General features: G+C 42.0%; 1 protein-coding gene across 12 annotated transcripts in view; it reads left to right on the forward strand.

The window, feature by feature from the left end:
* The window catches only part of AMBRA1 (autophagy and beclin 1 regulator 1), a 168,570-nt gene that overhangs the window by 54,075 nt on the left and 100,672 nt on the right, over positions 1-13,823 (forward strand). For 7 of the 12 annotated variants that reach the window (XM_058527045.1, XM_058527033.1, XM_058527038.1 and 4 more), the window contains 2 exons: positions 3,888-3,974; positions 8,347-8,526. The exons of 2 other annotated variants lie outside the window; for them this stretch is intronic. In XM_058527045.1, coding sequence (XP_058383028.1) covers positions 3,888-3,974; positions 8,347-8,526 — 267 coding nt within the window. The remainder of the gene's footprint in view (positions 1-3,887; positions 3,975-8,346; positions 8,527-13,823) is intronic. 3 more of the 12 variants (XM_058527037.1, XM_058527043.1, XM_058527040.1) reach the window with 2 other exon arrangements.

The following is a 13,823-nucleotide window of genomic DNA, read 5'->3' on the forward strand; positions in this document are numbered from 1 at the left end:
TTTAGGGTATTGATTTTCTCTGTGATTTGACAACTAGTTAAAAGAATGTCTTCAGGATATAATTGTTTGGTAAGGAAGAGTTGTCTCTGGCTTGTTTATTCTGTCTAGACTAGTACCCAAATTTTCTGCTTCTCAATCCTGATATTCACTGAATTTGAAACAAAGGTTCTTTTCTTTTGGATGACCCATCTCATCTGCCCCAACAACTTGGTTCTTTTCCAGAGCTGCTTCCACTATTTTTTATTGTTTTTCTAGTCATCAAAGGATACAGCTGATCTAGGAATCCCCTTTGCACATATTCACAGTATTAATCAAGGAGGGAAGAAACAGTTGTAGTCATTTAAAATGTTAGAAATTTTACAGCTTGAATTATGTTCCTATTGACTTCTGATTTTAGCAGGGCTTAATATTCGTTTTTGATAGTGTGTAATACTTTGATTTCAGGTTTTTCTGTTCCATTTGCTAGTGACTCCACCTTATCTTTCAAGAAATCTTATGTAAACAAATATTTTAGAGCAAGGGTGGGAAAATTTTTTCTGTAAAGGGCCAGGTAGTAAATATTTTAGACCTGTCCCTATCAGAATTACTCAACTCTGCTTTGCTAGCTCCAAAGCAGCCACAGACAATATGTAAATGAGTGAATGTGGCTGTGTTTGGATAAAACTTTATTTACAAAAACAGGCAGCTGGCCCAGGGCTTGCAGTTTACCAAACCTGCTTTAGAGAATTAGGGCAACTCGCTATTTGAAGAAATCCTTTTTAAGAAGTAAGTAATTTTCAAAATGAACAGAGGTAACTGTACCAGTGCTGTCCACTGGAATAGAGAATGAACCAGGCAAGCTTGCAAAGAAAAGATTTTTGTTTTTTTTCTGTCAGAACCTCAGTGACTCTTTAAAACATTTCTAAATTGAGATTATAGATCAGAATGATATGGTAGCTTCAAGCTTGAACATGCTTGTCTGAGCCCTTTCTGAGTCCTACCTGATTTCACATTACCGAATTGCATGAAAGATCATTAAGTCAAGTCAAATTTGCCATGGCCAGAGCAGAAGGTGCACAGCTGCCATCCCATTCCGTTTTCTTATGGCATTTCTCCGTTGATGGCTCTTTGCAAGAAGCTAACCAGAGGAGAGAAAGATCTCTCTTTGAGGTTCCTAGAAATGGTGGTGATGTTTACTTGTCTAGTAACTCTAGTTCTTTCTTCATTTGATACCAATTGGAGAAATCTCTTTTATTCCTTCAGATAGTACTTGTGTTGTAACTGTAGAGAACTTAATGTTTCTCAGTGATGTGTTTGTGGGGGTACCATTTATAGTCATCAGCTCTCCTGATTTTGTGTATTAGCAGTTAAAATGCTGTATATATATATATATGGCTTGCCAGTTCACTGTATGGCCTGGGGAGCAAATGGTGCCAACAGATTCTGTAGTAAGTAGGCACAAGGGATGCATTTTCCAAAAGAACCTTATCAGGGACTCCCCAGAGACAAAGCTTAACATTTTGGTTTTACTCTGATTTAAAGAAGCCTTCCTAATTAAGACAGGAAGTTAGGGTGGGAAGTAGACTTTGCAGGATTATAAAATGGAGTCATTAAAATTGAAATTATCTAATCCAAATCTTTCTAGTTTAAGAATGTCCTTTACAGCGTCCCTAAGAAGTCATCTCATCTCTCTGAATACTGTCACTGCCTTGGCATACTATGGGGTCATGTTGGCCTCCTAAGTTGCCGGGATCATTTTCTAGGCAGAAGTGCTTAAAAAGGATATATTTTGGTCACTCTGGAGGATGCTCCCAGCCGAAGGGCCTCTGCTTACTAAGCAGCCATTTGGAGGATAACATGAGGGGACTCAGTGATATTCAGGACTAACTCCAGAGCCCTTGGGGGTGGAACAAGCTTCTGGGTTTTCCAGGGCAGTCAGCTGCTCCCAGATCTTGCTTCCATTCTTCAACTCCCACCCAACTCCTGTAGAACTAGTTTATTCATAATGAATAAGTAATGAATTCGTAATGAATAAGATGGCATAAATGTCTTGAATAGATACTCTTCTCAAAATTTCACTTTTCTTCTTTCTCCAGTCTATGTACCTCTCCTATCCCTACCTCTCACATTCTGTATTTCAAAGACTCAAAGACATGCCATTAGTTTATTTGCCCCAGTGAAAGAAAAAAAATCCTGAGAATTAGACTGTCACGCAGTTGTAAGATTCATCCCAGTTTCAGACACGTTAAAATGTGGAGGAAAAAAGTGTGTCTTAGAATTGATGAAACACAGCATTTCTGCTGCTGTAAACAGTGATGTCATTGAAGATTCAGGTTTTCAACCAGAGAGAAGATGTATTTTATTGCTTTTTTCTTTTCCTCATGGGTTACATTGTATCCTTTCCCTTCAGCGGCAGGACTGTTTAAAGTATCTTAAGTGTGGAGGTTTATAGGCCTTGTCTAGATAGAAGACGTCTTTAACCATTGGTTGCGCTGGGTGAGAGAGGTAGCGAGCCAGATTGACAGAGCCTCTGCTGTCTCTCTCCCCCAAGCTGTTAGGGGAAATGCTGTGGTGGGCCAGTTGCTGGGCTAAGGTGACTGCACATGACTATACCTAAAGCCAGCTGGTTTTAATAACAGTGAATTGAATTAACTCAATTGGAGAAGATTGGTAGCTGCTGTCCTTGTTCTGCAGATCTGCTTTAAAGAAGAGTCTGGCAGGGAGCTGGAGACCTGTTCCTGGGAGAGCCAGGCAAGATGCTGCCAGAGAGGAACAATATGCATTTATTTCTGAGACCATTTCCTTTGAAACGTGCTCTATGGCAGGAACTTGATTGGCTGCCAAGGCACATTTGAGTTGGGAAGCAGTGTGGCAGATGTGGCAAACTGGGGGGTGCCTGGGCCATGTTTACCAGATGTGTTTCAGCTGGCCCTTGACGTATGAAAAGGAAAAAAAAAGTTTTAGCTAAAATTTAACTAACGGAGATTTCATGCAAAAGTCTAGATTTCTGGCTTCCCTTAAAAAATAGGAAGAGCCAGCAATACTGAGCCCACATTCTTGTTTAGACCACAGTGGACACATATGCAGTTGTCACCTGCCTGGACCCTGGAAGGTCCTGTAGTATAGCGTAGTGGTCTGAAGTATTTTGGAATTGACAGTCCTTCACCAGAGTTGTGGCCCTGTCACTTAATAGCTGTGTGCCACAAGGGTGATATACTTAACTTCTGGGCCCAGTGTTCTTGTGTGTATGTATAGTAATGCCTACCTTTCCAGGTTGTGGTGAGGTTTAAATAAAGAAATATGTATGAATTGCTTAGTATTTGCCTGGCACCAAAAATACTAAATAAAATGTGTATGTATCACATATGATCAGTTGAATTTGTGATTGGGCTAAATTAGATAAGTAAAGATTTTTGTCAGTTGTTAAGAGAGCCCGAGGAGTACTCTTCCTCGAAAAAGGGGTGAGGGCAGAGCAGAATGTTTAGAAGATAAGGGGATGTAGATTAGGATGACGTGGAGGAACTGCACACCCAGATAAATGTTGGTACTACGTGATAATCTCTGGGTATGCCTAATTTTCCCCTCCTGTGTTGATCCTAACCTCTTATTTGTCTACTGGAGGTACTGCAAATAGAAATAAGATCATGTCTCTGAAGCACTTGTTCATTTCTCACTGAAGAGCAGTATTCAGCATGATACAGTGGCCATATCCAGTGTGGAAGCTCTGTAGCACTTCTTTTATTTATGTCTCTAAGTACTTAGCTTGTAGGAAGGGTGTGATCCCAGACTACAGGTGTTAGCTGGCTGCAAAGGGGGATGTTATTTATCTCTCCCCCAGTTTTTCCTTATGAATGACCTCTGAGTTGGTAATTGACAGGGATTATTGCCATTTTTTTAATCTCTGCTAGGAGGCTGCTGGAATCTTCCCTCATTTCATTATCCCGTTATGATGGAGCAGGATCCAGAGAGCACCCAATTTACCCAGACCCAGCGAGGTAAGGTCAAAGTGAGAAATGGCACTAGGTGGGGGGGAGGGACCACCCTTGGGGTTGCCAAGCTGTTGGAAGCCCCATTCTGTGCCTCTCTGGTCCTGGTGCTCTTTTACTCTTCAGTTACAGTTTTGAGACAGGTGGTTCAGGTGATTGGGAAGTATTGCAGGTAAGTGAACAGAACCTCTGGTGACAGAGGGTTATGACTGAGCTCTTATCCTTTGGGGCTCATTTCTTTAAGTGGGGCACTAGAGGGGGAACCTGAGGAGGCCACTGGCAGAGTCACAGGATATTCCTTTTCTGCTGATCAGAGAGGCTGTTGCCATTCAGATGGACAGCCAAAAGGGAGACAAAAGTTTTTATTAATAGGGAAGTTACTTACAGATTAAAACAAATAAACAAAAAATCCTACTTACTCTCACTTGAGAGAGAATTTAGAATATTAAGAGGCAGAAATCAAGTTCATTCAGATGTTGAATTTTTTGGTGAATACCTGAAAGAAGAGATGACCAAGGGTAACTGAATAAAAGAAGTTGGTATTTTATTAAAGTGCTTGTTTTACACTGATTAGAAGACTTCTGAAAGTTCTTGAAGAGATTAAAAAAAAAAAAATTCACGTGAGTTCAAGGCCAGCCTTTATGTGATACTGGTAGCTGAGGACCGAGGTTGAAGTGTCGAGTTGATGGGTTAACACTTACCCGTAGAGGGCAGCCGCTTGGGCTTGTCACAGCCAGACTTACTGATTTTGTTAATGATCTAAAAAGGAGGTAAACCCCCACATTATTTAAGCAATATCAAAGCACATTGTGAGGCTTTGCCAAAAGAAAAGAGTAATTTCTGATGGTAGGGTTGGCAAGTTACCAGTACAGGTCAGATAAAGCTAAGTGACCTTTGCTCTAGATTAAGAATTTCAAGTCTGGAAAAACCTTTAGACCAAGTTGATTCCCGGGATGGTGAATGATTTTTTTGTTGCCACAGTTATGTCATGATACCAAGCATTCTTTCTGAAATGCTAGTGAAAAGATTCTCCATTATCCTCTTACGTCCTTTTCTATACCTCGAATTGGCAAATCCAAGGCTCAGGGAACATGGAGAGGGATGACTTTAGATGATGACTAACGCAAGGAAGTTTATGTTAGTCTCTAATCATATTTGAAAGTTATAAGCCCTAAATAAGAGAAGGAAATTTTTCAAATGAATCAAATACTCTGAAACATTGAGATAGAGAACTTCTCACTATAAACTAGTGTCTTTTAGGACAGCAATGGAATCTCATCCCCAGAACTTTTAACTTGACAAAGTTTAACAGTGATTCTGAAAGACCATTATTTGTCCTCCTTTCATGTAATAAATCTGCTATTTATTCCTACTCAGATCTCTTTTATCACAGAAAGTGTCATACTTTGTAGTGTTGGTATTTTTACATTTTTCCTTTGAACACAAAATAGGTTTTTTGAGAGGGGAAAATATTCTTCCTTGAAGAAAACTTGAAGATTTATTTAAACGTTCAAAATTTTCACTTGGAACACTTTCGAGTTTGATGATTATCCAGCTCTTCTGTAGGAGGATGATTGTTACCACATCACTGGTTGTTTAATTTCTTTTTCTTCTTAGACTTCACTGTACACAATAAGTATAGGTCAAAGCCTTTGAGAGACACCTCCTCATCATTTGGATCCTTAGCTTCCCTCTGAATACCTAAAAGATGAGGCTAAGATGTACTTGTATTTAATAATTGTGCTAGGAATCCTTTTTTACCATTGATGCACAGTTTTATATCTTAAGGAATTCCTGTCTTTTAGTGGAATTAAACAGTTGGGGTTACCCTAGTGCTGACATTGTGCCCCTACAGAAAAGGGCAATCTTTATTTGTTACTGTCAGCACCAACATTATTTCTACCTCTATCACCAATAAAATTATAGTTTTTCCATTAGTTAGGGTATGCTATCAAGGAATGAGGTATGAGGAATGAGTGTACTTGTGGTCATTTTTCAGAATCAGTTTCAAAAAAAGAATCATCATTCTTCTCTTGAAACTTTTTCTTACAGTTTTTGCTAGTCTGGTTGACTTGAGGATTTAACAGTGGTTGACTTCTGCTGGAAGATTTCTGTACGTTTGGTAGATACAGGAACAACTCCAGAGTATTGACTTCTGTATGTTGAAAATTTAGAATTCTTGATTCATCCTTATGAAATGCGTGAGAACAGGGGCCCAAACGGTTAATGAAAGTTCTTCAAGTTGAGATTTTTAAGAAATAGTTCTCGTACTTTGATGATCTTGGCCAAGGCATTTGTGCATCCCATGCCCACCTGCTACATAAAGATAATTTGGATTCGAGGGTGCCAAATGCAGCGTATTGTTTCATAACACAGACTTCTGAGTTCCAAAGATTGTCAGCTGGCCTGCTTGGGAATTCTGTTTTATGGTTGGCCAGAAGGACACTCCCTTTGATAACAGACATTTCAGAGGCCGCGTTAGTTCCTATAGCAGTTGACTTTGTCCTGAGTCAGTAGACTTACTGAGGATTTGGCCAGAGATTTTGCCCAGGGGTAATGAAAGGTCAGGCAGCAAGATGTTTGTAAATATTTTTCCTACTATTTGCATATAACTATTTTTATTTCCATTCTTAATCCGTTTTTCCAGATTTCCATTAAAGAAAAAAAGATACATGCCTTTTTTCCTTTTATATTTAAACCTATAGTTAAGGTCTCCAAGAATCCTCATTAGTATTATTGTGTTTCCTTTTAGTTTTTTGTTCTCATTACAGAAATATATATTTTTATATCCGTATTGGTATATACATACCATTCTCCAATTTTCCCCCCACTTAAAGTTTTATTTTAGAGGGCTTCCATTGTGCATATATAGGGATAATTTATTCTTTTTTTGTGTGTGTGAGGAAGATGGGCCCTGAGCTAACATCTGTTCCCAGTCTTCCTCTTTTTGCTGAGGAAGATTGGCTCTGAGCTAACATCCGTGCCCATCTTCCTCTGTTTTCCATGTGGGACGACGCCACTGCATGGCTTGATGAGTGGTGCATCAGTCTGCGCCCGGATTTTGAACCTGTGACCCCTGGGCCGCCGAAGTGGAGAGCATGAACTTAACCACTACACCACTGGGCCAGCCCCCGTTTATTCTTTTTAATAGCTACATAGTGTTTCTTTGTATGAATATAGTTTCTTTAATCTGTTGATGGGCATTTGCTGTGTTTCCTGGTTTTTCATTAGTTCTAACAGTGTGTGTATATATATATATCTGTATCTTTGTATCCTTGTGTGTTTGTGTAGGATGAAATTCCTAGTGGAATTGTTGAGTCAAAGTGTGTGCCTCAGGCAGGTTTTAAATCTGGAAATTTCTTAGTAATCCACTTAATATTATCATATAAAACATTTTTCTGTTATTGTTCTTCTCTCGCTTTCTCAGTTCACAGCCTCAAATTGTTTAACAATGTTGTGCAGGGAGGAGGAAAAGCTTGAGAAAGAAGGGAATGTGGCGAATTGTATGGGACACTAGACATTTTCATGGAGTATGAAGACACCCTATAAGGAAAAATATAGGTCTAGACTAGTTGTTTACTGAGAATAGCCGTACCAAGGGAGAAGAAAAAGGAATGACTGCTGCCTTCTATATTCCTCAGTGGGCATGCAACCTCTGTGGCTCTGTCATAAGAAATAGAAAAATCTTTTTTTTTTTTCTGTTAGAGATTTTCTGTTCTCCTTAGTATATTTTACTCTCAGTCTCTATCCTGAATGTTTTCTCTTTGTTACGGATATCTATGCATAATCCATAAAGGAGAGATAAGAAGTTCCAAGAGATCATTTTAAGGAGCTAGGACAAGTCTGGAGCTATGTATATTTGTTGGAGAAGAAAGGAGTCCTGGTGAAGATGATACCTGTAGATGCCTTCTTTAGTCATCTCAGATTTACTATCTCCTGGCCTGTTTTCTCATCTATTAAATGAAAGAGGAGATGACCTGTAGATGATTGCTATGGTCCCTTTCACTTCTTGTGTTTTGAGTATGGATGATTGAGGAAAATCTGTGAATCTGTATAAAGGGCACCCTGAGAAGCTAAAAGGGGTCCCTTAAGCAACTAACAAGAAAGGTCCAGTGTTATCCTCTTGGGAGGGGGCAGCTGTTGATCAGATGATGACTGATGAAACAGCCTCTTTGCCTTATGTCAGAGCAGAAACACTGGTGGTAGTCGGATAAGCATATTGTGCAGTACAAACCTCCTGGTGAGTTAAACGCCCTTTATTTTTCATGTCTTCGGAGTTCGCCTCAGCGAGGAGATGCCATGGGAGAACTGGATTCACTGCCTTTCACAGGATTCTCCACATTAGTGCTAGTTTGTGTTTGTCCATCTCTGTCTCTCTCAGATTATCTCCTGCTGCATACTACGCCCAGAGGATGATCCAGTATCTCTCACGGAGAGACAGTATTCGCCAGCGCTCCATGCGCTACCAACAGAACCGTCTCCGTTCTTCCACCTCCTCCTCTTCCTCAGACAACCAGGGTCCATCAGTGGAGGGAACCGACTTGGAATTTGAGGACTTTGAGTAAGTACATACTCAGCTTGCTTTCTTCCCTCTCCTCCCAAGCCGTGAGTGCTTCCAAGTTGGCCACCGTCTGAGCAGCAGTGGTTGACATTCTTACTTTAAACCCCTGAGTTATTATTTATGAGTAAAAGGATGGGGTGAGGGACGGGGCTCAGTGCCCTGGGCACTCCCACTTCTGGCAGTTGCATTGCTGATTCACCAGAGCCTGTGGGAAGAGACAGCCCGTTGGGCCCCAGGCCAGATGGGGAGAAGATGGCTGCTGCTCTTTAGGCAACATTTTTATTTCCCTTTGCATCAACAGTGACTGTGGAAGTGTGTCTTATGGACTGTCTTCGTAACATCAGGGAGGCAGGAGGGCTGGTGTTTTTTCTCTTAAGCGGAGTAGGTATAGAGATTAAAAATAAAATACGTGGATTTCCCTAAAAAGCAGATTCTCTTAGTACCCTTGATCAGACTGACTCTTTGAGGTCCTGCTCTCTTGCCTGAACTTTTTCACTCTCCCCTCGTAAGGATCCTTTGAAAGTTGTCTGTCAAATTAATGTGGTGGGTTGCGAGGTGAGTCCTTGCTCTTTGGGTCTTTTTGAGTGGTTGGTTGGGGGGCGGGGGTGAGCTAAAGGCGCAGGGTCAGCCCCAGGCTCCAGAATTCCGGCTCCCCAACCTTACTGCTGGGTTTAGCATCCTCTGACCTGCTTCTCCTGGCCTTTCTAGCCATTCATTGTGTTTTTTCCATCTTGAGACTGAGCTTTCCTGGCTTGTATCAAATTGGACATTTGGCTCTTGTTTTGATTCCTATATTTTGATGTTCTCAGACATGCAAAACGAGAGAGAGAAGGGTGGTTAAGCCTTTTTTTCCTCTTTGTTGCTGGCAGTGTTGGAATAGGACAGCGTGTCGGTCATTTTTGTTTCTTCCCCTCCATCTTGACATAGGCTGGTCAGGTCTGGGGTCTTCAGAGTTCTTGCCTCCCCTCAGCCTTCCTCTTCAGTGAGCTGAATGGATAGTTCCCCAGGAGCCTCTCACAACAGAGCTGTATGATGTGTTTGAGGAATCTCTTTGCCGGAGAGGACTGAGAAGGTGGGAACAACCTTTGTACCAATTTGCCTTCCCGATGCTATGGTTAAACACACTGGCAGTTGTGTACTTGGAAGCACAAGGAAGACTAAACGAGAGTCACTTGTCTGCGGAAGATGTAAATCTGAAAGAAATGCAGGGATGCCCTGAAGCAGCTGTGGTGTGGCCATAGAGCAGGGGTGGCAGTCCTCTATCGTCAGCTAGGTGGGAAGACCCCCGCTCCTCTCTGACTCTCAGCACGTGTCGTTCTCCCTTCTGTCCTCTCTAGGGCAAGGTGGATCATATACAGGCAGTGAAGGGAACAGAGAGTCTCCACTCTCTTAGCCAGGCAGACACCTGTAGTGAAATATGTTCCCCTGTAGATAATGATGATTTTTCTAGTACCGAGGTCTATTCAGGGAAGCAGTTTCAGCATACACGCTGGGGCTGCTGGGACTTAGTGCTGCTGAAAAGCCTCAGTAATCCTGTGGAGCTCTGGGAGCCAGTGCAGAGTGCATAGCCCTCTCTCCATGCATGTCTGGAAGGCTGTGTTATCTCTTTGCAGTGGTGAAACGTGGGGCTCGTGCCTTTGAGCTGTATCTTGCCTCGTGACTTGTCCTTCACAATGGAGTTCTGGGTTAGTTTAAAATGTTCTGTTCTCATCTTACCTTCTCTTTCTTCTGCTACCACCTCCTCCCTTTCCCCTTCCTTCCCCCTCAGTTTTCCTGTGTCAGACTGCCTCCTCCTGTGCTCCCGACGGCCCACCTGTGCTCTTACCTCCCCCCTGGCTTCAGCACGACCTGAATTTACATTGCCTTCTTCACCTTTCATGCACTGACTTACCATTGTTTTTTTCTCTCTCTCTTTTTTTTTTTTTTTTTTTTTTTGTGTGAGGAGGATCAGCCCTGAGCTAACATCCATGCCAATCCTCCTCTTTTTGCTGAGGAAGACTAGCCCTGAGCTAACATCCGTGCCGATCTTCCCCCACTTTATGTGGGACGCCGCCACAGCATGGCCTGACAAGCGGTGCATCTGTGCACGCCCGGGATCCGAACCCGGGCCGCCAGCAGCGGAGTATGCACACTTGACCACTACACCATGGGGCCGGCCCACCATTGTTTTTTTCTAGGGGTCTTGTATTGCTCCCCACTTCGTAACAGTGGGCTGATTCCTTAACGCCCCTTCGAAAGTCCCTCCCTAGGTGTTTGCTTTGTTTTTGGGCTGAGGCAGACTGTAATCTTCGTTTTAATAGCAGCTGTGGGTTAGTCACCTCAATATTAGCCCAGGTCTTCTAGTGAAGGATGTTGCTGGCTGGATGATACTAATTTACTATCCATTCATTCTTTCTCTGTCTCCTTCCCTGCCCTCCTCCCCTCACTGTAAACCAAGTGCTGCTTGTGGTTGCTCCTCTTCTCTTAATTTCTGGGTGCTCTGAGGAGGGAGAGAGTGAGAAATTAGAGACTGTGCCAGCCCATTTTAATTTCTTTGCCCCAGTCTTTTTCCTTAGCTTTGATAACTAGAAGGAAAGTTAGAGGCTTGTACAGTCATAATTTGTAGTTCTTTCAGGAACAGAGAAGCAGGTAGGTTAGATATGGCCTGGAATCCTCCTAACACTTAGGGTACCATTAAGAGAGACTGTTCTTCTCCTGGGTTTCTTCACCTTCATAGCACATCATGTTCCTGCCTTTCCCACCCCACTTCAGCCCCTTCACTCTCCTGCCCTGTGCTGAGTCGTAGATCATTTTGCCATTCTCTAGCTTGTCCCATCCAGGTGTATAGAGTCCCCAGAAAACAAAGGGAGCCATTACCCAGATCCCATCTTTTGTGATTCTCTTCCATCATCCATTGAATGAAAAGTATCAGCTATAATACTTTTCACGTGTATACTAATTTATAACATACAAAGCATTTGTAGTTTATATAAACATTAATAATATATGTATACATTTAAAAATCTTGTTTAATCCTTATAATAACCCAATGAGATAGTTATTTACTCCATTGTGATATTTTCCTAAATGAGGATACTGAGACTTGACCAAAATCAGACATGTCTAAGATTAGAGAACAGAAACAAGCATATTTAGTATCTGACTTCTGTTGACCTACAGATTTAAAAATCTTTAAAAATGATGTACAACCATATTTGAGCCCTTGCTCCCTGAGCTTGCTGTGGAATAAGACTATCTACATTTATCTCTTGGGAGGGTAGCTTTGAAGCTTGGTCAGCATCAGGTTAAATTTTCTGTTCTTTTGTAGTTTGGATTAATGACCATCTTCCCAGGCAGGCATCTTTTCCCGCCTGGGAATTGGGACTACAGGGTCCCTGTGTTTATCAAAATGCCCAAACAAGACACTCAAAAACCTGCTGTCAGCAGATCTGTCCCGAACCCCTCAGCATCTGTCTTTGCATAAAGATGTTCACAAGCAGGTTAAAGGTATGGCTGCCCCAGCAGGTCTGTCCTGAAGCCCTCAGCATCTGTCTTTGCATAAAGATGTTCACAAGCAGGTTAAAGGTATGGCTGCCCCTAACATTGCTATCTGCCTGCTTTTGAGCCCAGACCACCTGCTAGAATGTGGATAGCAAATTAAGCATAAGGAAAATTCCCATTTTCATTTTCACCATTCCTTTGGAAAGAGGGAGGGAGGTTTTTATGAAGCCCAGGTTAAGTGCTGTGTCCCAGTAGTTGGTAAGGCCTGCAAAAGAGATGGTGTATGTGACTTTATGACAATTGTTCCAGCTATCCTCACCCTCTTCCTCATTTTATCTGTTATTCTGAATGTAATTGTAGTCCCAGAATCATCCCCAGCTCATGTTCCTGCTTTTTGTAACTGCTTTGCCTTCCAAGGCAAAGGATATCCTGAGCTAATGACAGTTAGAACTAGAGAAGCTTCCGTTAGATCAGGCACAAATATCTCTACCATGCATACCAGCCACTGGGTTATTATATTCAACTTATTAAAAATTGTTGCTAACACAGAAGAGAACAAGTCTTTCATTCACAGTTGTAACACTGGGCTATGCTTTGGAAAAACATCTCAGAGAGAATTCTAGACTTTGAGCCTTAAGATGAAGTCTCTTTAGGTCTGTTACATTTTTTTCTTAATTCTTCTAATTTATCTGGTTGTATTTGGGTTTCCTTCACCCAGAAATCCATATTGTGACCATATCTGCAAAAATGTTTCCTTGTGAGTATGACAGTCATTTCTGGAGCCAGATATGGGTTTTGGTTCCTTAGTTTGGCATGATATTTTCTAGCAGTACCACATACACATGTACAGAGGAGCCTCATGCAGAAAGAGCTACTCCTTTTATGGCCCCCTTGCTAGTCACCTTCTAGCAAGGAAGTCGTTAAAAGTCTTCTTGGTATATGATGTAGCTGAGGCGAGTTCTGAAGGCTGTCACTGAGCTCTGCCGTCTGATTGGGTGTGGCATAGGAGAAGTTGCTTGCCTTCAGTTCAGAATTTACTATTTTTCATCTGCCCTTTTGTCATAACTGAAATTTAGTTGACCCATGGCAAAGAAATATGTTAGAAACCAAATACTACTGCTTTTATCATCTGTCTATAGGCGAAATCTTGACAGTTTTGTGAGACTCACGTACTTGCTTCTAGTTCTCGTGGCGAGAAATTCCAGTAGAGTGAAGCCACGTGTCCTTGTTAGTACTTGCTCTTGCCCCTTCTTCTGTGCCCAGAATTTCCAGGACTCCTGTGGGAGTCAATGACTACTAATAACAAGTATGTGACTTGTAGCCAAGAAAGGGAAAGGTCAGTCTTTGGAGGAGGGTGTTGTCTACTTCATTTTGAAATGGAGTTGCCTTTATCTTTCCTTTCACTTACAAACCATAGACGTTTTGGTATTAGAAGTGCATGAGAGGGCCGGCCCTGTGGCTTAGCGGTTGGGTGCGTGCGCTCCGCTGCTGGCGGCCCGGGTTCAGATCCCGGGCACGCGCCGACGCACTGCTTCTCTGGCCATGCTGAGACCATGTCCCACATACAACAACTAGAAGGATGTGCAGCTATGACATACAACTATCTACTGGGGCTTTGGGGGGAAAAAAAAAGGCAGTGCAAGAGAAACTCGAAGGAAACACACTGTACAGTTATTATTCTCTTTACGGAGTGGAACCTGCTAAAGCAGTCAGGATCCAACTACCTTTGTTGAGTGGCGGTATTGTACAGAAGTAGTTCTTAAAGTGGGATGAGAGAAGAAACTGTTCTCTTCCTTTTTACCAGAGAGTTTTAAATA

This window comes from Diceros bicornis, chromosome 31 (assembly GCF_020826845.1).
Source record: "Diceros bicornis minor isolate mBicDic1 chromosome 31, mDicBic1.mat.cur, whole genome shotgun sequence".
In the NCBI taxonomy this organism is placed as follows: Eukaryota; Metazoa; Chordata; class Mammalia; order Perissodactyla; family Rhinocerotidae; genus Diceros; species Diceros bicornis.